Source organism: Cydia splendana, chromosome 16 (assembly GCF_910591565.1).
Source record: "Cydia splendana chromosome 16, ilCydSple1.2, whole genome shotgun sequence".
Lineage (NCBI taxonomy): Eukaryota > Metazoa > Arthropoda > Insecta > Lepidoptera > Tortricidae > Cydia > Cydia splendana.
In genome coordinates, this window is record NC_085975.1 from 9,701,144 (window position 1) to 9,728,737 (window position 27,594).

The 27,594-nt window shown below is 36.5% G+C and overlaps 1 protein-coding gene across 2 annotated transcripts in view; it reads left to right on the forward strand.

The window, feature by feature from the left end:
- LOC134798252 (tyrosine-protein kinase Src42A) overlaps positions 1–27,594 on the forward strand; it is an 82,788-nt gene that overhangs the window by 42,622 nt on the left and 12,572 nt on the right. For both annotated transcript variants that reach the window (XM_063770642.1, XM_063770641.1), the window contains exons 2-5: positions 4,272–4,393; positions 15,143–15,306; positions 22,068–22,395; positions 24,054–24,232. In XM_063770642.1, coding sequence (XP_063626712.1) covers positions 4,272–4,393; positions 15,143–15,306; positions 22,068–22,395; positions 24,054–24,232 — 793 coding nt within the window. The remainder of the gene's footprint in view (positions 1–4,271; positions 4,394–15,142; positions 15,307–22,067; positions 22,396–24,053; positions 24,233–27,594) is intronic.

A 27,594-nucleotide genomic window follows, 5' to 3' on the forward strand; every position in this document is an offset into this window, starting at 1 on the left:
TTTTTTTTTATACTACTTAATATTGTACCCCGAACACCGAAATCTAAGGTTAAATGAGTTAAGTCTAAGTTATTGGTTTCTTAGCTTATTGATTTATCACGTGATGTACCTGATTTGATTATGCTAATTCAGACCCCTTTGGATACATTTTTTTTTTATATTGGCAATGTTTAGTATCTTAAAGCCATGTGTGTTTAGAAATTTGTGAAGTCGCACTGGTCGTATGTATATGACACTATATTTCACATACAAAACTGCGACTTTACGAAGGTTGGCACTTTTACTCTCCTTTTCTTAAAGTCTAGACAATGAAACCAGTCGTGTTTGCACAATGCTATTTGAACTTTCGAAAATCTGCAATGGAAACAGAAGAATAAATACAGCGACAAATTAACTTGTGTAGACAAGCTATGTTTAATCTAACCCATGTTTGATTTATAAAGTTTTCTATTGTAAATCAAATATTGATATGTTAGTAATATTCTAACATTTGTATTTTTATTCGCTTCCTGTGTTTTGAAGGCTATTCCCATTATGCATAATATTTAACAAACCTCTGTTAAATTTTGCTCCTTTCTGACATGGAGACAAATGTCAAAATGACAGTTAAGGACAAACTATTATCGAGGCCTTGTTAGACTTGACAAGCGTTTATAATTAACGCCACACAAGTCCTAATGAATAGAAGTCCTATCCAATAATACTAACATTTTCTTAATATCTATGTATAATATTTACATTTGTACAGCTATCATCGCATTGCGTTAACATTTGTCTCCAAAAGAAATCAATTCCATAGAATTTAAGTTCCTAATTAATGAGTGAAATCAGAGATAAGATATAAGATAAAGATTTAAAAAACTGGTCAAAAATGTAAAGCCTATTACCGACAAAGGATGTGATAGCCTTTTTATAAACTACTTAGTAAGTATTTGTATCATGTCATGATTCAGATGACGATTTCTCTCGTTGTAAGGAGGCCAAGGTCGCTCCATCTGTCTGGTTCGCTGTCCGCTCCGTAAATATTTGCTGCTGCTGTCTCGCGCTTACTGCGACCAAATATTCTAATGCATTCAAAACAGACCCTACTTTTCTATCTTTACGTTCATTTTATGTCCTGTTTCTTAACGAACAAATGACTTACGCCAACCCGGGTTCATGCAAAAAGTTTTCCCTGGGGATTTCTCTTAAGCCATCCAACGCTTGTCACGATATATCGTTATTATGCCTCCACTCAGTATTTCTCTACATTCAGAAAAATCTATGTTGTTGGCCGTTGCCAATATTGTTTATTCTGAATAATATTCTTGACGATAAAACTCAATTATCCGTCAACACACACCTACTTTTATCCGTAGACAGATACTTACCTCACTCCATTCATACTACTCCACTCATATCGAAATTTTCTAAACAAGTTACCTTTATATCATACATACGTGTCCAATCCAATTCTGTATGCCTGTCTTTTACACAAGGGCCTTCAATTGTGTCAGCTAGTGACCGTTCTAAGGTCCTTAGGACGCCCTTAACTCGTGACGAGGCCTCTGGGGTATTTATAGTCACAGGACGATGTGCCCTTTTTACTACACCGTTTTATAGTTATTGCGACATTGATTGTAAATTTTATTTACACACCCGTTAAATACAAAGTATCACAGAGCCTTCGAGCGCTCGCTTTAAGTTACCTATTAATCCATTGAGTAATGACTATATTTATTACCCTCCTAAAACTGCACCCGTAACAGAAAATTCCATCCTGTCTGAAATTCTCAGTACTCTGTTCATTGGGGTTATCAGCATCAGGTAGAAATAAATGGCTTAACTCTACTGGACATGCGCAGTATCATCACTTATCAGATTTATAAGCGTGGTTTTTGACGCATTACTGATGATTCGCCCACAATATCACTTAGTACGATAATTGCTTACCATAATGTGGGCATGATACTAACTTCGGTGAACATTACAGCTATATTAAAAATTCAAAACTTACAGAAGGGAAATCAATCAAAATATTACCTACAGATTCGATTATTTTAGTGATTCGTTCCAAAAATTCAATCCTAAAGCGTTTTACATCTGTTTCTTTCATGCACGGGGCCATAAACGTGTATCTTACAGGTGGGCGTAGTTTAAGCTAATCGATTCACTGCCTTAATTACAAACTTGGAGTCATCCTCACTTGTGAATCGGAATAAACCAGCGGTAGTAATCAATGCCCTCCGCAGATAGTTATCGTCACGAAGCCGGCGATCTTTATCAACATTAATTGCATAATGATCTCATCAGACTGCGTCCTGAAAAGACTATACTAAAGGCAATTTATTGGCATTATATGATAGCGACTCTAACGTAATTTGGGTAGAGTAAGTCTGACAATTTTTAAAGTATTTTGAGTAAGCATTTTTTTATTATACACAGAAAAGATAAAGCGTAATTATTTTTCTGTCAATCGTATCGTAAATGACAGTAGTTACCAGGTATAAGACGATAATAAAACAAATAAAACAACTATTTACAATAGGTGATATTATCGCTAAAAAGCAATCTCCAAACGTAACATCCTAACCCCCTTATACATACTCGTAATTCTTAGCATACCTCTATTAAATAATTTAAAAAAATATATCTACATGTAAACATAATATTTTTTGCCTATTTAAGTTTAATTCTAAGGCTTATAATGTTTTGTAGCATTGCCTGTAAACATTTTTCAATGTGGTGTTAAATAAACATTTTCTATGTCTATGTCTAAATACATATTGTCCAATTTTAACAAACACAAATGTCAAAAACTGACAAACGATTATCAACGGTTTATTAAGTTTGACAGAAGTTTTATGAATAACGCCAAGAGGGAGTTATGGAAGCCTTTTTGCAGTCATTTCTTGGTATCCATTTGGGTAACTCATGAACTTGGCCTTTGACGTCACGTATAAGTAATTAGTTTTAAGAATCTTGGAGGCTACAAGCTGTGATTCAGTTTTAGGCTGACTGCCGAAATCTGTTTAAGTGTAAATTGCTTACGTAAATATCATACTAGGAATTAAAATAACCTTGCGTTCAATCTGCCCGCCAAAATTTTTTTCCCGTCTTGTCGTAGTAAAAATATAATAATATCTACCTATTATTATAAGCTTAACTTATAACAGTAAAACTTTGAGCTAAAACTATTGCAATTATTCTATTGGGTTTTGAACACCACTTAGATTTTATTGGCACCCAATGTGACTCGTCGTACATTTGTTTTAGTGCCAAAAACAAAACAAAAATGCGTGTTGAGCCTGCGAACCGAGAATAACAGAAGTAAAAAATATAAAACCACAGCTACATTTTTTACACGAGAAATGTTAATTAATTCTGAAAATGACAAATTATGATGCATTGTTCACTGACACTCATACTACGAGCGTTGACTACAATAAGTTAGTCCTTTCGTCTCGAGTACGGGGAACATACGCCGATTGAATACACAATAACTGTATCTACACGAGGTTGAGTCACCGCGGTCTGCCCTGCTACGACCTTTATTATCTCGTTTACATTCTGTAGAAGTTGGCAGGATAGCGAACAGGGCGAGTATACTTCTCCTGCTAGTCCTGCTACTGCCACCGCTACTCGCCTTGTATTGAGGAAGGGTGAGAATGGTGAGATGTGCAGTCAATAACTCCTGACAATAGCATTTTCCAGCCGGGACTGAAGCATTATGTTACTAATCTTGGGTCTAAACAAGCTGCTATATTTTTCTTAAAATAAAATATGTGTAAATATAATAAGATATCCGAACACTACTGGGGGCAAATTTTTGAATTTCGAGGGCACTATTTTGTCACTCGAAAATCTGTGGAAAACGGCGAAATGCTATTTTTCAAATAGAGCGATAGATATTAGGAATCTAGTGGTATTGACCACTCGTTTTCAATTATATTAGTAGAATTTAAATGCCTAGTAGTGGAGATATTATTAAAGGAAAAACACGAAATCGAGCGATCGAAATTTAAAAATCGGTATTTACATATAATGAATTTATTAAAGTCTAACGGCCCGATTCGAACTTTAAGATACGTCAGTTAATAGATCTAGAAACGATATGGATTAGATATGTCAGTATCAAATGTAAAGTTTCTTCAAACAAAACATCACTTTTGACACTGACACATCTAATCCATATCAATTCTAGATCTATTCATTGACGTATAAGAAGTGTCCTAATCTCATGTTTTATTCTTGCACCGAAATTTACTAATAACTTTCTGCCTTTGTTTCAGATGGTACTTCCGTAAAATAAAAAGGATTGAAGCGGAAAAGAAGCTCCTTTTGCCAGAAAACGAGCACGGCGCTTTCCTTATTCGAGACTCAGAGAGCCGGCACAATGACTTCTCGCTATCAGGTGAATACTTTGACCTCTTTTATGCTGCAGTGAAAAGATAATCCTAATCTCAAAACTAATGGTGTCAATGAACTTCGAAGAGCCTATTTGGTGTCAATTCGACCACACAATAATAGAGTTTAAACTTGTACGTTTAGTTATTAACTAGGTTAGAGTTATAGGTATCAACAAAATGTTGCCACTATCGCTTTTATAGATTTATCGTGCCCGCGATGCAGTGTTTTCAATATTTTCATTCGATACTTTTAGCGGTCTTTTGATTTCGGATTAAGTATTGTTAAACCATTTTATCCGCAATCCTAAAAAAATCGAATATAACCATTCTAACCTAACTAACTTGTGCCTATAGTCAATGTAATTATGACAGTTAACAGTTATGGACTGGCCTTACGGGGACTAAAAATGGTACTAGTTTAGCGGTGTTACTGACGAATTCCAGCCAATCGTGCAGTCTAACGCAACTATGTAGTTGTGACCAATAGCGCGCGTGATGTGAACTCATCAACCAATCGCGCGCGTGATGCGAACTCATCAACCAATCGCGTTGTACCGGTGTCACACCGCTGTACTGGCCCCTGTCATGCCTTAAAGCCAGTCTCTAGATATCTATGTCAATGCATCAACGTCATTAATGAGCTTCTAGATCCGTCTGTAAACTGACTAATGTTAGGTACTCATGCCGTGTAAAGGGCTACCAAACCAATATTTTTCCTGAAATGTAAAAAATTACCTAAACTGCGGACTTGCTCTTAAAAGTCTTGAAACTGTACTCCGTTGTTGTTAGTATTTTTGGGAGCATATCACAACACGCGACTGCTCAGAGCGGTTATTGAGGTAGAGAGAGTAAAAGAATGTGTCATGCGTTAGGAGGGGCAACATAAATTCCTGACCTTTCACTATCAAACATGGGTTATGTTAGACAGTGACAATTCTGTACGTAATAGGTACAATTATATATTCTGCGAAAGCACGTAATAGACTTATGCCTACTTGTGTTGTGCACCAACAAAAAGCGACGCCCGCGCGGCTCCAGCCCAGTCTATTTAAAGAGTTACCTTAAATGTTCTAACCAGGCGTCTTACGAACGTGTTCATAGGCTCTCGTAGGATCTATTCCGATGCTAAACCGGTTCAAAGTTTTTCTAAAGCTCCGGAACGGGCGTCGTGGGAACAAAGACAAAGTACTTCGTGGTATCGTATCAGCCTTAGTTACTGGCGGTAATTAGTTGCTAATTGATATAATAGGTTTCATAATCATAACAGAAAAGAATTGAAAAAGTGGCATTTACCAATTGCCTAAAAAAATCTTTAACAAGTATTTACTCTTTAACAAACAGGACGTAATTTTAAGAAAATCAAGCCTGTCACCTACGTCTTCTTGAATAATTATTCAAAGATTAGTTTAAAAATTAAAAACCCTAGTAATTACAAAACCTTAAAACATAAAAATAAAATTGAGATGATATGATTAGAAATAGAATAGAATTGGTTAAAACTATCTAACGTCTGTAAGGTGTGATACTTGTCTTATTCCAACTCATAGTGCGGTATTTATGCTAATACTTTTATGTTACGTTGTAATTGTAATTCGACGCAGAGTGCGCGCCGGTTCATGTGATGCAAAACGACATTGACGGACAGCCGCGAGGGACGTGCGCGGACATTGTCTCTGTCGCGCTTGGCATGTCCATCGTATGTGCTTTTAAAAAATCGCTCAATTTTATACTTTAATTTCATGCAGTAAAGAATATATTCGAACTCTTTTTCAAATGCGCTTACGAAACTATGTTGAGCGCGGCAGCACTGCGTTTTGTATGTACGCCGGGTGCTGAAGTGACGTCATGTGGGGCAAATTTAATTGAATTTTTAACTGTGTACGCGAAATTATCGCGAGCTTTTTTTGTTTTCTATGCAAAGACCAGAGGGAGACCAAAACCACGGACAAACGCACGAAACATACATGTGGGGGCGTGTTCCCCATTATCAGCCGTATTCGAACAATGAGATACGTCAAATACTAGATATTGAAACGATATGGATTGGATATGTCAGTGTCAAACAAGTGTCAAAAGTGACGTTTTTGTTTGAAGAAACGTCAATTTTGACACTTGTTTGACACTGGCATTATATCCGATCCATATCGTTTCAATATCTAGTATTTGACGTACGAGTATCTCATTGTTCGAATACGGCTGATTATATGTATGCGGGGTGCGGGAAAAGCAGCGCCCAATTCAAGTATCTATTTGACTGTAAAAATAAAAGTAATAAATGTCCTTCCAAATGTATCTATCTGTCAACGGCGACACCCTGCCAAACTAGTCTGATAGGTAAGCCTTAATTATTACGTGCATGTGCACGAGCGTGACTTGATACAGATAGCTAGAGGGTGTTATTGGTCAGCAGATCGTGTGTCAAACGGGCAGGGGTGGGTGGGCAGGGCCACTTGTAACACGTTTTGCCCCAATTTACGCCCACCACTAGTTTGTAAAAAAAGTATCTAGTATTTGATCATCTCAATAATATTTACACATAGAGTGATAGAGTTAAACAGCTGCTTTTACTGTTAAAGTGCTTTGAATATAAATAATATTATATGTATAAATTAGGACAACTTTGCATAGAAACGGATAATATTCAGCTTCATGTTATAAAAATAGGTATTAAAATTCATAAAGTTCATTTTTCTATTTCTAAATCCAAAAACTTCATAAGCGGGTACCGATATTTCTTGTCTGTAAAAAACCTCTCATATTCAGATATTGTAAAATACTTAGTGTAAAATTAGCATAACACATTTACCGACATTGACCGTTCATCAGTTCAACACAAGACATCTGTTCCATTTTTCCTAGATAAGATATCCAGCGTTATTAAAAGCAAAGCCATGTTAGTTTAATCGGACTCCTAATACAAAACCTGATCAATTAATTGATTAGTAATATAATGTAAATAAAGATATGTATAATTATCTTGAAGCTTATTGTTTTTCTATTAAATTATAGAATCCAAAGTGTAAACATCGTCCTGCAAGAAAACGCCATCAGATCGTCGTTTTAGACTGTTTAAGGAATAAAATTGTAAGTCTCTGGTATTATATTAGTGCATCCACGTTTGAATTGTTCCTCAACACTATTTCTCAAATACAATGGAGCCCGCATAAATGTACCAGGCTTTCTCAATAAACGAAAGTTACTTCGTTTCTATCACCTGAGTAAATTAAGATTTCACGTGTACTTGGAATATGCAGCGATCTGTGTCGAATATAATAATCAATACCGCTGGGAAATTTGAAGACCGCGTTACATGCCCTTGCGCACCTATTAAGGTTGTTTACATAATTATAATACTATTGTACTGCCATTTTGCTTCTTATTTTACAGAAGACTCCGCTTATTAATATATAATATTATAATACCTTGTATGTTTAGAGACAGATCCGCACTAACAAACAATATACGATCCATTTACTCTTTGCCGTATTAGGCCGCGGTTCTACCATAGATGTGCGCATCCTTGCACCGCTTAGCTACACCGCGCATCTCTAGTGGAAACGCAACCTTAGCCTAGTATTCGTGTTACATCCCTTTTCGTAAATAAAAACGTCAAAAGGTGCAAGCTCCGAAGATTTTAGCTCGAATATTTGTATTTCTAATAGTAATTGCACAATTGCTTGTTCTTAGACTTGCCACAACCTCAGGAAAGCTTAAGGGGTTTTTGACATTGAACAGTTTAAAAGTACTCGATATTATCGACTGCATAGCTTCCGGGAATGCGAATGTATTACATATGCAAGTTCAAACCAATAATGATTAAATTACATGCAGGCATAAAGTTACCTTTAACATTGTAGTTGCACGTCGCTTCATATTACTCACAAGATTGTGTACTGATCTATTGTTGGGATTCCTGTGAGTGTAACTTTACATCTTTAATATATTTTATAAAACATTTTTATAAAAAAACTCAAAAAAGGCGATTGGTGCAGATTACAATATGAAAACTGCAATATGTTTATAACAGTAATCAAATGTGGAATATTTAAATACATATTTGGGTTAACGTTTAGGCCTGCGGTTTATTAGACACTGAACACAGACAAGACATCCTCCAGACTGAGTATAGTAGCGCTACCCCCTCTGCCACAAATATACGGTAGTTTTACTCCATTTTCGAGTCAAAGTATCTTTGTGTGACGCCCGTGTCTTTGAACGGCAAATCACGGCACAGGACTCGCTCACCCCAGTATTTTTGGCAGCATCGGTTTCATGAAATAATTGCTCTCAAACTCCGTCTAGAGGATTCCTAGTCTATGACACTGAATCAATTACATTTGCGTGAATTTATTTGTCCAAAATAAACAACTAAACAATTTGCAAAATCACTACTGAGTGAGAAAACTTATTATAATCTGTAAAAAATGTAGAGGTAGGTTTTATAAGAAAAGAATACTTACTCGTTTACCTGTTTAATACATATAGCCCATATTGGGATTGAGTGCCATTAAATAAATATCTCGAAATAATGATACTCCAGTTCTTGTACTTCTGGTGTCCTTTAGAACAATATAGATAAACAACAAGCTGTTTCTTTTTAAACATATTTTTTTATTAACCCGCATATGTATGACCCCGGCGGAAAAGGGGACAGGGTTGCAGATATAAATTACTTCCCACAAGACAGTGATTCGAACAGAGGCTCATCACGTAAAGATACTACAGCAAGATCTTCCAACATCGTCCTCCTGTCGTCCGCCTGTTGTTACCTCTATCCAATTGTCTTTAATGAATAGAATCAGGCGTCACTTTGAGGAAATCCATACATATTAATTAAAACCAAAGCAAAATGAGGCAAAGCGGCAAAGTAATATTTTGGTTTTAACCAATTGTCTTTGTTTATGTTGCTGTACATTATTGTAAACTATGTGAGGTGTGCAATAAAGAGTATTGTATTGTATCGTCGTTGTAAAGCTTGGCTGTTTCTAGTGTATCTACACTGTAGATGTTAACCGTTTTCGCCATTTAGTGTAGATTCTACACTAAATGGAATAGCTTGTGTGTCGACATGGAGGGACAAAATCAAAGCATTGGTTCTTAGATATTCGACATTATTCTTCACATAGAGCATTCTTAATTATAGAGACCTATTTTTGGTAAAATAACGTATTTGGCTGTGGTTATATCCCCAGCTACTGTTATTTAGGTGACCAAGGACCGTCTTTCGAAGTAGATTGATACTTGATTAATTATGGTTGGTACTGATAGGCCTTAAACCTGTTGCCTTTTGTGCCAATGCCAATTTACCCTAAAAAAAACATATGTGTAAGTAATATAATAACTTTTTTAAATGGACATATTCTGTCTAGTTTTACCATTGACGGACAGTGATAATGACATGCCGACGAACCGACTAAACCAGTTATAGGTAAACATTGTTGCTCCGATGATTCATTCCAGGCCTGCATCGCTTTTATAAACGTTTCATAATAGACGCATTCCTGAGATAGTTCAAGTATGTCGCTCGTATTAAATATTGCACAAGTAAATATTTAGTATTCCTAGTAAACCTATGATGATTGTTATGCAATTGGTGTAAAAACCCTGTGCTATGAAATATTTGTGCAAACAATGTCATTGATTTTTATTTTTATTATTTGTTTTTGGATTTTTACGATTTGTAGCAAGTTTAAAAGTATAAAATTAATAAAACCTATCGACGCTTGACGCTTGTCAATCGCCGGTCGCAAATATGTTTCATAGTACCGCTATGGCAGAGCCAAAACGTGGTCTATTTGATGATTATAGGAAGTTTCTGGGTGAAATCACAGTACACTAAGAACAGTAGTGAATCTAAGGCAGCTCGGTAAGTTATTTGCCTACTCTTGCGTTGGCGCTTAGGTTTCTCACTTTTATTTTTAGTTAAATATTATTTGCGTATTATGAGTAGCACTACGTTTCTATTTATTATAATATAATGAAATGTTCTATCAATTCATAAATGAAGTATAAATAAAACGCTTTTTAAATATTTACATTAGGAAATGGCATTTATTAAAAAAAATATTAATTCGATATAGAAAGAAAATCCTCCGGTTTCTGCATGTTCGGAACGCTTTATTGTTAGCGGTTAAAGTAAAGTAAATTCTCATCCTTACGTATAACTTTAGTAAAAAGGTTTTAGGGAAGCATGGGCAAGTAGGTATTATGAAGAATGACAACTCCGGGTTTGAGGAGTCGTTATTGAGACACTACTATTTTTTTTCTACTCGTCGACTGTAATTTTTGAATTAAGATTTCTTATACCAAACTGCAAATGGGTATTTTTAATGTATGGGCTCCCAACTCAACTATAATATTCATTTCGATACAGTTTAGTCAACTATAATGAAATTGACCAATCACAGCTCGCCGCGGTCAAGAGGACGCAACAAAACCATAGCTCAAATTAATTATTAATTTTAGTTTGTATAGTAGAGACAATTGGTTCATAAGTCAGAAACGCGCATGTGACACCCTTAATATAGCATCATCCATAGACTACGAAAACCACTTAGTGTTGCTTATTAGTCTCCATAGGGTACGTTGGCCAAAATCGAGAAAACAACAGCCAAAAAATGTATATTAACGCGGAGCAAGTACCAGGGCCTCATGAGTTACGAGAAGGTGTCGTTGACCAACGCGCCGGGCGCGGCGGCCGAGGCGCGTACCAGTATGAAGGTATCGCGGTTGCTCGCGTATCTTAGCTCTATACGGTTTGGTTTGTTTGTATGATTCTACTAGTTTAAAGTATTATTTTTGTTGATTCGTAGAAAAAGTATTGTATACAATAGTGATATAATCAAGCTTTTCAATCTCGTACCTTACTTATACTATTGCCTCTGTTCGAAGTCATGATCAAAAATATTAAGGCCTACCGTCAGAGCAGACAAATGCGAGCGGGCGGGCAGCGTACTCGAACGCGCGATCACAGTCGCGGTACGGCCCACACTGCCGCCTAGGGATGGGTAACTCAGGAGTGATAGATAAAAAAGATATATATCTTTCTCTATTCATGAATCACTCTTCTTGTCTTTACGAATCCGAATGTATCAGTATATCCGTACAGCTCTCACTCCCTCAGCAACAATTTACTAAAGCGATAAGCGATGTCTCGGTCGCGCGTCGACCGAAGTAACACGAAAGAGCGACAGCGGTCGTTCGGGCGGGTTCGGACGCGTCATTCGCTAAATATTCCGCGAGAAGTAGATATAGTAAGTATAAGTATAGTATTTCTCGCTCGCTACTACTACTCTATTCTCTCTCTCTCACACACACACACTATAAAGGTGGGATCAGACGGTTCATTTTTTGTTCATTTTCTTGTTTCATTATTCATCTTTCACTCAAAGTGACACTTCTGAACACAAAATGAACCAAAAATGAAAAATGAATTCATTAGTGAAAGAATCCAACAATGTTGGATATTTTCATTCGGCATCTTTCACTCGCACTCCGAATGAACATAAAATGAACAGTGTGAACACGGAAATGAACGTTCATTCGGATTTTGCATATTTTTCTCGAATCCTGTGGGTATACTACCTATTATCTAGCTAGACAAAGATAATGTAAAAGCAATAAAATGGTGTTCAAGTGGAACGAACAAAGTAGGATTTATGGTATTTCTAGGTACTCTGTATAAATATCCCAGAGTTCCAAAACAATCGCCAGTAGCAAGGTATCGTAGTACAATTTGGAGTTTTATTCGGCTAGGTATACTGTCTCTCATTAAAGTGTTTTGTTTCGCTATTAACGGACCTATTACTAATAATAGAAGTTCTACAAAATTACTTTAAGTCATCTACAAATGATTGCAATACCATTTCGGATCTTTATCGGCTAGTTCTCTCAGCAATGTATTCGAGGCTCCAAATAAATTTCTTCTTGCGATCCAAGGTCGCAGCCACTACCGACGACGCTTTCTTTGCATCTTGTTTTTTAAAATCTTTATTAAATGATCACAAATAATTAAACTTATACCAAGACGCACAACTTCATTCGACGCCATAATGAAAGAAAAGAAAAAATGAATAATCTTTCCAGCAGCCGTGTGTGAACGTGAAATGAAACATTCACTCGAGTGAACATTCATCCGAGTGAACCGTCTGATCCCACCTTAAGATGACGCATAGTCAGCAAGTGCCGATACATTTGCGAGCGGGACAACTGATATATACGGATATAAAGATATAAAAGAGTGATACATATCCCAGTGATAGAAAGATATATATCACTCTTTTCTTTCTACTGACACATTTCGCCCATCCCTACTGCCGCCACCGTATTCCCCCGGCTACAAATATAATGACCACCAAAATATACTTTGGTACCCTAAATAAAAAAATCATGCTTACCAAAAAAAAAAACTGAACACCAAAAAAATAAGGCCTAAAAATACAAAAGTACCACCGTTTTAATTACGACTGCACTTCAAATTGCATTCGAATACCAGATATATTGAATGATCACCAAAAATCATTAATGATCACCAAATCTTGAAGACCAAATTAATGCGATATGTACACCTAAATAAACCACTATGATTACCAAAAAATGTATACATATTACCAAATAAAGTAAACTGATGCCAAAATTACTAGCCCCTCCCGCTCAACCCCCCCGTACCCCGCACCGCATACCTACCTAACCGAACCTACTTTTCTAGTAGCATTTCGTTATGCTACTAGAAAAGTAGGTTAAACTGCTATCAGTTAAGTGGGTTAGGTTAGGTTAGCACTGCGATCCTCACAGAAACGAAATGGTACTAGAAAAGTAGGTTAGGTTAGGTTTGAACTGTGATCTTTACAGAAACGAAATGCTACTATAAAAGTGGGTTAGGTTAGGTTAGAACTGCGATCCTCACAGAACCGAAATGCTACTAGAAAAGTGGGTTAGGTTAGGTTTCAACTGCGACCTATACAGAAACGAAATGCTACTAGAAAAGTGGGTTATGTTAGATTTGAACTGCGGCCCATACAGAAACGAAATGCTACTAGAAAAGTGGGTTAGGTTTAAACTGCGACCCTTACAGAAACGAAATGCTACTGGAAAAGTGGGTTAGGTTAGGTTTGAACTGCGACCCTTACAGAAAAGAAATGCTACTAGAAAAGTGGGTTAGGTTAGGTTTGAACTGCGACCCTTACAGAAAAGAAATGCTACTAGAAAAGTGGGTTAGGTTAGGTTTGAACTGCAACCCATACAGAAAAGAAATGCTAGTAGAAAAGTGGGTTAGGTTAGGTTTGAACTGCGACCCTTACAGAAAAGAAATGCTACTTGAAAAGAGGGTTAGGTTAGGTTTGACCTGCGTCCCTTACAGAAAAGAAATTCTACTAGAAAAGTGGGTTAGGTTAGGTTTGAACTGCGACCCTTACAGAAAAGAAATTCTACTAGAAAAGTGGGTTAGGTTAGGTTTGAACTGCGACCCATACAGAAAAGAAATGCTACTAGAAAAGTGGGTTAGGTTAGGTTTGAACTGCGACCCTTACAGAAAAGAAATGCTACTAGAAAAGTGAGTTAGGTTAGGTTTGAACTGCGACCCTTACAGAAAAGAAATGCTACTAGAAAAGTGGGTTAGGTTAGATTTGAACTGCGACCCATACAGAAAGGAAATGCTATCAGAAAAGTGGGTTAGGTTAGGTTTGAACTGCGACCCTTGCAGAAAAGAAATGCTACTAGAAAAGTGGGTTAGGTTAGGTTAGAACTGCGACTGTTACAGAAATAAAATGCTACCTACTAGAAAAAGGTGACGAAGTGGATTAATTAATTTAATAGGATAACGATATATTAAATATTTGTACATTTTTAATTAAGATGTGGTTACAATTTTGGTGGTCATTTACTATTTTTGGGTTTACAATTATTATTTTGGAGTAATTTGCTTTAATAGGATAGCAAGATCTAAAAATTTGGTTATAATTTTACATTAAAATGGAGTTCTAATTTTGGTGGTCATTTACTATTTTTGGGTTTACAATGATTATTTTGGTGTCATTTTCTTTAATAGGACAGCAAGATGTAAAAATTTGGTTATCATTTCACATTAAAATGGGGTTTGAAATTTGGTAATCATTTACTATTTTTGGGTTAATAATGATTAGTTTGGTGTCATTTCCTTTAATAGGATAGTAAAATGTAATAAAATTGGTAATCATTTCACATTAAAATGGTGTTATAATTTTGGTGATCATTTATTATTTTAGGGTGGTAAAATATATTTTTTTGGTATTAAATTTTACTAAATCTGGTGATCAGTTAAATAGCAGCCTATTCCCCCGTATATTATGCTAAAGTGTGCGTGGCAGCGCGTGCGTACACGGCGCCCGGCGCGCACGCACACATTCAAGCCGGCAGCGGCACATTTCTATGAAGATTCACTACTGTTCTTGTACTGTGGTGAAATGAAGAGAGTTTAAAACACTCGGGGTCAAACGTCATTGGCGTCCCATGATTATTGTTAGTGCAACTGACACTATCCAATGGGTAGGTACGGGTTTAATTGGTGATCCATCTAAGGTTTAAGCTAATTTGGCTGTCAATACTAACGGCATAAAATGTCCAATGTAAAGTACTTAACCGTAAGTTGCTCAACAATTAAAGTCCGTGACTGTACATGAAAAGTACACTTTGTGGATCGTCTCATAACGAAACGCCCTTATCGCTAAATTTCATCCTGCTATTATGATCATTAAGTAGGTATTGTCATATTGTTACAGTGAGAGACGGCGACACGGTGAAACACTACCGCATCAGGCAGCTCGACGAGGGAGGGTTCTTCATCGCGCGCCGGACCACCTTCCGAACCCTCCAGGAGCTGGTCGAGCACTACAGCAAGGATGCCGACGGGCTCTGCGTGTCGCTCAATAAGCCTTGTGTGCAGGTCTGTACTCCATTGCCTTTGTGATTCATTCAGCAAACCTTGTGTGCAAATCTGTACTGTGATTTATTTTCCTCATTCAGAGCATTGAAGCTTTCATTATAGAAACTAGCTAAGTTTGCTTTGAGTGCTGCAATTGCTCACTAAGCCTTGTGCAGGAACATATGCAACATATTCCTCGTATTATTTACGTAGTACAATCAAAAGGAAAACATTCATGCGATATCATAGCTAATGCAAACGTATAGTAATCTTAGATTCTTAGACGCCGATATAATACAGTTTATTGGCGAATCGCTAGACAATTTAAAGTAGAGCGCAGTCATGATAATGCACCGCGTCAGGTAGTCGCAAAAACGCCGTTATCTATGCCAAAATATACAGTTACACCTTCTGAATTCAACCTGGTAACAAACAAAATGACCTTCATACTTGTTTTCTCGAGCATTGTATTTTTTCTACAAAACTGGCCGATTTTATTCCATCTTGCAATAGGTTTTGAAAGTGATCTGATGTAGCATTTACCCGAGTAACGTCGAGGTCGTGACTTCCCGTCATTCGAATCGAAAGTCTGGATCTACACTTCTTGCAACTTGTTTACTTGTTAGAAATTCCTTGAGTCTTATTTCTCCCAAACATACACCTTGTCCTTCTTGTCATGTAATTCAATACCATACTTACTGCTATTGATAACTTTGACCTCTGTCAAAATGATGTCTAATTTAATTTCTTTACTAAATAACATAATAATTACAATCGTAATTGAGCTGACACACAAGGTCTCGTCATCGATAAAAACATAATTCTTCATAAGTAAGTAGTATCTATTTTTATTTTCGAAAACTCATAAATTACGAAATGCATTATCAGGATGAGCATAAAATTTATGATGTTCGATGGGCACCTTTGTATGTGGAAGAAATATTGACCCCGTTTGTGATATTTAACTCGAGTGCTTCACAAGCTTTTGTTTGACCTTGCATTATTCCAGGCCTGGGTTACACATCGCATTCCTAGAATGTCATGCATGTCATAAAGCTCCAGTTACTAACATATTAACTACCTATTAGCCAATGTCTCAAGCTCCTTGAACTTTTTACCTACGTGATCACTCGCGTAACGTTATGAATAACACGTGCGAATTCCAATACAATGCAACATTACATTACTATTACTGCGTCACACCGATTAAACTAATATTTATGAATTCCTTCCTAATTATCCTGTGTTGCGCAATCAAATATCCGTCAACAGATTTATACTATGTGCGTAATTGATCTTAGCCACTAATGACCATCCGCTTAATTGAAGATACTGTAGTCGGAAAGGGTTTCCTCCACTTTTGCCAACGGTATCGATTATATTCAAGTTCTTGTGGCTCGGTTTATCGGACTTTAATTGTTTTTGGACGAGCAATCGATTAACCATCTTCTTATTTTTCTAAATCTACTGTAACTAAACCGAGATGATACGTGATATTCAACAGTATACATAACACAACCTTGAAAGGAATGTAATCAATGATTTCTTTAATACATCTGTCGATCTAAAGCCATTAGCTCCTCACCAACCGTAGGTATGTTGTTACAAAAAAAAACAGTCGTCAGTTTCTAAATTAGGTATTTGGTCATTATTTAAATTATTATAGCTCATCTCAAACACATACGGAGTTATTACGTGATGTGTCAACAGTCGCCAGCTTTAATCGACCTCTTGTTCTATCATTTACATCACTTGTCGCTTCTTTTAGTAATATTGCATTGCGCCTACGTCTGCGTATTGCATAAATTTGCAACATGCACACTAATAGATACAATAAATATGACAGGGGTTTTGCCAGTTACGTATTCAGGTCCATCAAATCGTTTCGAGTAAATATGCAGTGGACAAATTTTAAGAGGGCCTGGAATCCTCCCAAAAGATAAAAAATTACAAAGAACGAAAATACATAACTGGAACCTTACCACGTCAATACTGAATTTGATTTCTTGTAGGTTGATAGCGTATGTATTAAGTCATTAAAAAATCGACACAATCATGATTATCATGAATCTATCGACGTCAGATTCATGAATGCCAAACATTTTCGCAAAGCCACAGGAAAATCGCGAACATTCATGAAAACATTAGGCATTATCGCTCCAGTTTCTGCCGGCCGTCGCAAGGCCGAGATGGCCCCGCTTTCGTCACGCACGCTGCGTCTACGCAACTGAACCCTCGCCTTGTGGCCACCGCTCTTTCTAACTATTGTTTCTATAATTCTTTATTTGTCAACATGAAAATACTTTACATTTGGAAATATGTATACATGAGACGTACATATTTTTAATAGTCATAAAAACTTTTGTTAAGTTTGTGAATGTGTTGTGTAGAAGTTATTTTAAAACGATGAATTACAATTAAACGCTCAAACAAATCGCAATTGCATAAAAACATATAATAAAATTATTTTGGTTTGGCCCTTAGCCATAATCTCCATAATCTTCATAATCTTGTAACTGCTCATACTTACGTCTAAAAAACTTAGTTCAGGTAAAACAAAAAAAAAATTTTAATGCAATGTAGCGACAAGAAATTAATTTATAATACAAAGCCATGATATTCCCTCATAATAAAAAATAATAAAAACAGAGAACATCAATTACAATTACAATATTTTCCTTCAACGTGCATCCTTGCATACAGCTCAAGCAGATAAGAACCTTGGATAAAATAGCATATGTATTTATTTACGCGCTTGTACAATCTGCATTAACCGTTCGATAAGATTGGTCGATAATGTGTCTTTGACCTCAGCCCCCGACCAATCCCATTGTCATTGCCATTTATTCTGCCTTTCGATTGAGTCCAAGGTTGCATTTTAAGTTTGAAGTCTTTAGCTGGTTTTAAGAAAAAAAGAAGATGTTTATTATGTAACCACCGACATAATGATTTTATGAAAACATAATTAAAATAATCCTTTAATGCATAGGTACTTAGTTCGAAAGAACAACAACATTCGAGCACCTTATAAATTCTAACAATACCAATACACAGTCGGATTGATTTATTTTGGATGTTTGATAAGTTCAGTACTTGAACTTGCCTGATGAGTCATACATAACATAACAGACGTAGGCTCGCTTGTATTTGTATTATTTGATGAAGAATTATTAAACATGTCTGTCTGCCCGTCTACCACAATTTGAACGATGAATAATTAATATCGAATGTATTGTGGGCACAAACCGCACCAATCCGAAAATTCCGTATTGTTGTTACAATTAACAAATGGTTACTTCGCCGTATTCTCGATGTCATGTAACTATTAAACAATTAGTGGACCAGCGTTTAATCTATTGCCCACCGCAAATGTAAAAGGCTATTTTTAAACGTAAAAACCTATTTTCTTAATTCATTCCGGATAGATTAAGCTCTTTGGATTTCTATTTCTGTCAAGAGAATCATAGTTGTGATTAAATATGAGATAACATTTTGAGTTTGAAGCTTTAGGTATTGTTATATTTTATTGTAAGGAAGTTACGAGTATATATTATCTACATGTTTAAAATTGTTAAATGTCACGGTTAACTTAATCAATAGATTCAATATTTATCTTGTCTGTGAAGTTGGGTTGGTATATTAAGAAAAAATATTTGTTTATATTTTATTTTATAAATCTTATTATTAGCGAAGTAATTATAAAACTTAGTGTACTAGTACTACTAGTCTATCCATCGCTGTTAATGTTGGTATACATCCACTTGTATACTTATACATATATTAACAATAAAATGATAAGATTTGTACGTTCGATATTTATGACGACGATAAAATTAACAATAAATGTACCTACCATAAAACGCATTTATGTCATCATGTGACTTACATAATACATATATCGTAACGAACACATTGTTCATTTTATTAACTTTTCTCAACAATAGTGCGTAATTTTGTCTAATGAAGGGTGTCTCATAGTTCTTATTCTAAAAACCGTGCTATAAATAATCGGAAACTTTATAATTTTTCATCTCGGCGCATAAATCATACTTTATTACATAATTGCTTAATAACTACTACGACTTCTAAGTATAAATTGCAGGGCAGTAGAAAATAAAATCAATCACTATTTATAAGGTTATGTTTAAAACTTTCGCGTTTTGAACACATAACTCACATTTATACGCGGATCTAACGCGAAATTTAATCAATTACCTTTATTTAGACCCGTCTATAAATGTGAGTTAATAAATGTACCTATCATTATTATTGAGCCAGTCGTTTTACCCATAAATGTGCGGAAAATGTTACATTATATATCTCACCGTAAAATAAGAAACACTTATTACGACTCACTCGCACTGGTTCCTGGTAGTGCCAGTTGAACGACATTTATATTCGGTTCAATAACAAAAACGATTGTAATATATATAAAAAAAAGAATTACCACCGTATACTTAATGCTGTGCTTATATTTTATTTGTATAAGTACAGTATCATATTGATCAAAGTTTTCGTTCGTGACGATGAAATAAAAATTCTAAATTTCAAATGAGCTAAGTAGTGTAGTACTGCATTAGCTAAGCCAGGGCAAACCACGACTAGAGAACGGCTGTTTCCAAAATGAAAATTGAGACAAATCAAATCGTTACCTATGTGTTTACCTACTATGCTGGCTCGTTTGCCGACCCCTCGCCAGTCTAGACTCAACTTCGACATTTTCTCGCAGCCAGACTAGGTCCAATATGATGTATTGTATAACAATTCGTACTTTATGCAACAAACTCGGCGGTGGATTACGTCAACACTGGCCATATGTATGTAAAACATTTAGGTCTCGTTACTTAGCATGTCTATGGATAAAATAGATTTTAATGACTCTCAGAGATATGAATACGATTGAGATAGAAACGTTATAGATATAGGGTATAGATGAAATATGTATTACCTCCATAATAAAACTGAAATAGCGATCTGTGGTTTAGATAGTTATTGTGTCTAACTGCATAAAAGAAGGAGACTTCATCTAGATGTTATTCGTATTAACACAGTAGGAAACCAAATTTTAAAGAGATCGATCTTAATCATAAATCTAAAATCAGCCTGGCATCGTCCATTGTTAATCATGGCTCTTTTCGAGCATGCCATCAGCACCCATATCGGTCCTACAGTTTTGGGCAAGACTGACACATGACCATCCTAATACCCAAAAACAAAAATAGGCTGTGACAGACGGACAGAACAGCCAGACACACGAGTGATCCTATAAGGGTGCCGTTTTTTCCTTTTGAGGTACGGAACCCTAAAGAGTGAATCAAAATCGCAGTGAGTGTATATTAAAACTAAACTGCGTGCAGATTGACATGACACTGGAAGGAACTTATGTAGGTACATGTTGATTGTGATTTAATTCGTTTCACCTTTTGTAAATACAATTTTTGGTAATAATGTGTAAGATTAGACTAATTCTCTCGCGAAAGTCGAACACTCAAAAGGGTCTCATCTCTCAAACTTTTCACTAACTCGACTAACTGGTAGTGCAAAGTGCACCTACAGTCTCCAACCGATACGCTACCGATTAAATATGATATCAAAGACTGATAAACGTTGTCTCTCAATGTATAGTTGTGCGTGACGGGCAAACAGACAGAGCGTGGCGGTCGCTGCCCACCTGGTTTCACGTTACAACGTGGCGTGAATTAAAAAGTGCCTCCACTTCTAGAGTTACAGGACCGCTTGCACCTACTTAGGCCATTCTTCCAAACCGCTATCCTGTCGATGATTGCCGTTGAATTATCTCTTCCCTTTTATGTCTTATTTTTACATTAAGGTTGTACTAATTAAATATGTCAAATAACTAGCAATACAACTAATCAGTTATAAAGTATCGTATTGTTAGTATTTTTCAAGATGTCCGAATTGATGGAAGAAATCTTAAGTAACATTCGGGCACCTCACAAAATTCGACTATCTATTTACTACTTAAGCTACAATCAAAAATACGCGTGGATCCATAACAATGCAGCTATAAATCAAATTAAATTGCACTAAAATGCGTCACACTATCAATAGTGCAAGTGAAATTAGCTCGCTTCGATTTATCTCAGGTAGGTAATAATAATAATTGTTAGAGCTTTTACTACCTTTACTATTGTTATTGTCCTGTGACTAATAATTTATTAAACTCAGTGTGGTTGCACTCTAGTACCTAGCTAAACATGTTAGTACTTAATCGCTGATAAACCTGCTAAAAGTCTAAATTATTTAGACTATCAGAACCCGCTAGTGTGTTCTGTGTCAGCTATTTCGTGTATGTGCCTGATTAAAGGCCGGTAGTAGATATCAACGAAATTTAAAAGACCAGTAACGTAATACATATAAAATAAAGATCAACGTCGGTTCTCCTCTACACGTCTTGTACGTTATACGTTATAGGTGCAGACGTGGGATACATAAAATAGGGAACTGATAAACTTTCATTTCAACAAAGTTTATAAAACGTTCTGCATAAAAGGTAATTTTGAAATAACGGACCCTAACTGTGCAAAAAGAAACTAAAATAATATGCATAAAATGTCTTAACCTAATACCTAATTAATTTGACGACCATCAATAGATCTTAATTTTCGATCTGATAACTGAGTACCTGACCATAGTGACCATACATCATAATAAATCAATCCGCCACATGTTGTCTGCCAAGTAAAACCAACTCTGTCATATTATATTATATAACAATGAATACTTAAGTTAATTTATGAAAAACGCTCCATTGTTTACAGGTTGAAAAACCAGTAACGGAGGGACTTTCTCACCGAACACGCGACCAATGGGAGATCGACCGTTCCTCCCTCAAGTTCGTCCGGAAGCTCGGCCACGGCCAGTTCGGCGAAGTGTGGGAGGGCCTGTGGAACAACACCACCCCTGTCGCCATCAAGACTCTCAAGTCCGGCACCATGGACCCCAAGGACTTCCTCGCTGAGGCGCAGATCATGAAGAAGCTGCGGCATAGCAAACTCATTCAGCTCTATGCTGTCTGCACGCTGGAGGAACCCATTTATATCATCACTGAGTTAATGAAGAATGGATCTCTACTCGACTACCTTCAAGGTAAGGCCTTACGTACGAATTTAGCTAACCTTCAGAACCACGGGTTTATTCGAAATAAGATTATAAGTTGCCTTATTTGTTTCGTTATTATTGGGTAGTTTTATTATTTTAGCACAGTTTCGAAAAGCATTGTGTTTTAAATTTGTATTATCATAATGGTTTTCTGCAGCTGTCAAAATACTTAGTCTTAGTTTGCGAGCATGACTACCATTACTAGTTAACATGACATCGTTTGTTTAAACAATATTTACGATTTAGACACGAGTTTGATATTTTCTGTAATAACGCTGTGACAATGTTCTCGTTTCACTTTTACGTTTCGCAGATTGCACGGCACAATTTACATAACATTTGGTATCTGTTAGCATTGCCTAGATCGGCAGTCTGCGAGAAAACAAAAGTGTTCTACTTTAAAACAGATATTGAGTTCCCAAAACAGCTGCGGTGCCAAATTAACTCTGATCATAAAGTGCTTGATGAACGTCAAAATGTTGCTAAAATTATTGTTATGATCTGGGTACTAGATAAGATAAATACAGCGATAATGTTCGCATCTACTTTGATAATGATTAACACTGGATATCAGCAACCGCGCTACTGAACAAAAACACATGGGTTTGCAGTAGTATTGTTATTTATGTTAAGTAGGATGCATGAATTCTCTTATCGTTGGTTTTAAATTTATTTATCTGTCCGAATTTAGCGCGTATTTATGTATTTAACCGATTGACAAAGAATACTAGCACGTAACACAGCTGTAACGCGTTTAACTGATTAATTTTTAATTATACGTTATTTAGTTTCGTTTCTTATCGTGAGAAAAATAGGCAGTAGGTACTACTTATACAGTACGGTGGCTCTTCTTTAAAACATTTTATTTCTTTACATTATGACCTAATTAAATTTTTGTCTTGGTCAAAAAATTGTAGAGGCAGTTATGTGAAAATTATATTACCGTCGTCATTAAAGAATATTTAAACGCAGTCGGAGTTGTGGGTGTGGCTGCACGCCACTTTTGTAGCACGCAACTCTACGAATCAGGCATGTTGCGGATGCAGATTTTTTGACAGCCGCGGATGCGGATATTTAAAGGCTCACATCCGCGGATGCGGATGCGGATGTCAAGATTAGGTACTTAAAAAACGTCAAGTATTACTTCTTAGTAGTTTTTGTAAAAAAAACGAAATTTTTCGTACCTATTTAAACAAGAATATAGGTGCGTTATATTTAATAAACAGTAACATTGCCGACTTTTCTGGATCTAGACGTAATGACGAAATTACCTAGCACTTACGCCGCCGCTAAGACGTTCCTGTACCGACTTGTTCGACATCCGCATCCGCATTAAGCTCCGCATCAATTTTATGCGTATGCGCTGTTTTTCGTCGAATATAATATATATCGAACAGTTGGTAAATTGGTGAAAAACGGTAGGCAGGGATAGCGATGCTGAGTTTGTCGACGACTTGGGCCTTGTTTTTGTCGGAGGCATTGAAATATTTAATGCTATGTAACAGGTTCTTGTACACGTCATAAAAATAGACAATTTTTTTTGAACGGATTTTTTTGTTGCTAAGTTAAATCTTACCTGCTCGTATATACGTTTTTAGGGTAATCGACAGCAGTCACAAGGTTAAACGATATATGTTTTCTTTCAGGCAAAGGCCGCGGTCTGAAGCTGCAACAGCTGATCGACATGGCGGCGCAGATAGCGGCCGGCATGGCGTACCTCGAGTCCCAGAACTACATCCACAGAGATCTCGCCGCCAGGAACGTGCTCGTCGCCGACGCCAACATCGTCAAGATCGCCGACTTCGGGCTCGCCAGGCTAATCAAGGTAAAATTAAGTTTTATAATATGATCAACATAACGCAGATATATAAAGACTAACAAGGGATAGAACGAGTCAAGTTGATTAAGGTAAAAGAAGACACAGATAGTCAGCATTGCGTACCTCGAGTCCTTGAACTACATCCACAGAGATCTCGCCGCAATTACCTTAACTCTATTCTAAAACAGAAATCTTTGGGTGCTTTATTCGATGTGCTACCAATTACCACGTTATTTCTACTAAGAGTGTCTGAAAAGACTCCTAAAATCTAAAAATGGTATCTAAACGTAGATTTTCTCATGCGTTACATTTACATTCCATGCAATAAATTGTAGACTATTAATTCCATTCTTATGTCCAGTTTAATCCACTTCATAATGTCCCGAAAAAAAATGCTAGATGATAACATCCCTGATAAAATACCCTTTCCCGTAGATTTATTATTACTACAACAATTACTTTATTCGATGCCTTTGTCCAAAGATCGCATCTTAGTATTCAGTATTCATTTAGATTCAGACTCGTTAACAACAAACAAATGATGGACTCTGTCCAGAGTCTATCGTGACATCGTAATATAACGTTCAGTCACCCGCAATTATCTATAAAATAACGGTTCATTTTGATCTGACGTGTACAAATTGACTTTATAGCAAACAAATACACACCTAGAGCCTTGGCAAACGTTGAACGGACATGAACTTGTTACATTCAAAGAACCTGTCAAACCGACCCAATTCTGAATATACATATTCATTTTCTAAGGAGCACAGTCCGTGAATCATGTTAGTACTTAGCACATAACTGATTGATGTGACGTTGACATGCGGTGCTTGAATAGCCTAACTTTAATAGACATCACACGTCAGTGCGGCGTCTACCTTAATGTAAATGATTTAAATCAGCGGTCGGCAACAGGCGGCCCGCGGGCCGCATGCGGCTCGCGATCCATTCACTTGCGGCCCTTAAGCCTCCCTGGCTGTATTGTATGTAATATTGACAAACAATAATGTCTGATAAAGTCATAAATATTAACAAAGTGCGGCCCGCGTCAACTTCGTTAACTACTATGTGACCCTTGGGTGCTAAAAGGTTGCAGACTGATGATTTAAATCATCAGTCTTATTATAAATATCAGTCTCGCAAAAGTGCTAGACTTGACGGACTTGCGAGCAGAAACTCATACATCGGCATGACACATGATAGTATGCAGCATACTTATAACTTATAAATCACTCAGGTTATGCTCAGTAATATTTTAGAGAACATGATGACATAACACAACAGACAGTTTGACAGTTGACGATCTTTCTCTATTGTGTTTGTGTATGTAATTTCAAGACAGCGTGACTAAATTTTAATCTACATTTTCATGTAAGGAAATGCAAATGTGCTCGTTGCTATGATTTCATGGACAACATTTAATGACATCCGTAATTGTCTATTAGAACAATCATTGTGTGTAAATACATAACAAAACAAACCAATTTAGTTCCACTGAGAACTACTTATGTTAAATGATTAATATTTACATTTAACAAGAACTGTGTCTATTTTTTGTTTGCGTACTGTCCCAGAAAACAGGAAATGGAAAAATTCTTGCTCATTATCGTTTAATTTCTAAACACAATAACGCGGGAAAAACTCGCTCGTTCACAGCAAATAGCCTATCTGTGGTCATATAGTAAACATGAAAACGTGACATGACACGTACCCATTCATCGTTAAAGTTCAAGTGTGCAGTGATGTCACACGTTCCGATACAAACTTCATTCATCTTTATGTCGCCAACCTATTTCTGGCCGAGATAAAGTTAAGTGGCTTTACGTGCTTATTGGTCGTGAATCATCGCGTGTTTACCGTTAGTTTGTTGGAACTGAGGGCATAAATTAGCCTAATTACAATGTAATTAGTTTGCGAGATTGACTTCCGAATTCCGAAACTCCGGATGAAATTCTCTGGGACTCCAGAAGGCGTACCGAGAATATCGAAATTTCGTTATCTGCCTCTCTATCACACATGTAAATTCGAGCGATAGAGAGCCTATCCGAAACTTCGATTTTCCCGGAAGGCCCTCAGTACAGTGTCAGGATATGAAGGAAAAAAGGCAAAAGGGAAGCAACTTTACTATTGTTTATTTCAATTATCAATCTTAGCACCTAGGTGCCTTAGGTTAGGCAACGTGGACGTTACTTATATCCATTGATGCACGTTTATTAGATGACTATCTAACTAAAAGTACTATGTATTTCCATTACTAGGAGACAGATTCTATCTTAAGAATTTGATATGGTGTTCATCTTATTTTGATAAAACCTTGGCCGTGAACAACAATCAGCTTTAGCCGCTCACACTGATCGGTGTTGACGAAATGCAACCAGGGGGCCTACCCCTACCGACGTGTTGCCCCCCTTTCACACTTACGTACAAATGTACAAGTGCCACAAAGAGGCAACACGTCGAACGAGTCGCGTTTGGTGCCTGTAACACGACTCTAGGCAATATCATGCAAAAAAAACAAATTGTTAAAATAGAAACAAGGCAGATTAGCAACAAGGCTTGAACACCATGTGCATCAGTACTTTTATTGTATGTAAATTGGCCGACCACAGCACGTGATCTTTCATGTGATGAACAGGTCTAAACCGCATCTTAAATGCGTCTGGATGCGTCATAGACCTATTCCAAAACCACATTATTGATAGGAAATTCACAATTATATTTTCGTATTATAATAATGAGCAAGGAAATTAAAAATCAGCTATTAGTTTATTTTCTATGTATTTAGAGTAGAATACTAATGAGCTCACGACAGTAATCGAATCAATTAATAGCAATATAAATGAGTCATGATTGTATTATAAAGTAATAGTATGTCTCGCCTTCAATCACTACACCTTATAAAACAAAGTCCATCGCTGTGTCTGTCTGTATGTTCGCGATAAGCTCAAAAACTACTGAACGGATTTTCATGCGGATTTCACCTAGGGGCTGTCCATAAATTACGTCATCGATTTTTGACAATATTGGACCCCCCCCCCCCTAAAATCATCCAAAAATCATGCTTCGAATGACCCCGTTTCCTCCTACGTCGTGCTACCGTCATCCGATGTCCAGACCCCCCCCCCCCCCTAATTTGAAATGACGTAATTTATGAATAGCCCCCTATCAATAGTGATTTTTGAGGGAGGTTTAAGTGTAAATTGGTTGAACTACGCGTGCGAAGCCGGGGCGGGTCGCCAGTATAACAATAATAACGACACGTTTTATAATAAACAATTCGTACAAATATCAAAGGAAAAACCAAAAATTAAAACATATTACATTTTATTCTCATTTGGTTTTTCATTTAAGTAGGTTTTCGGTTT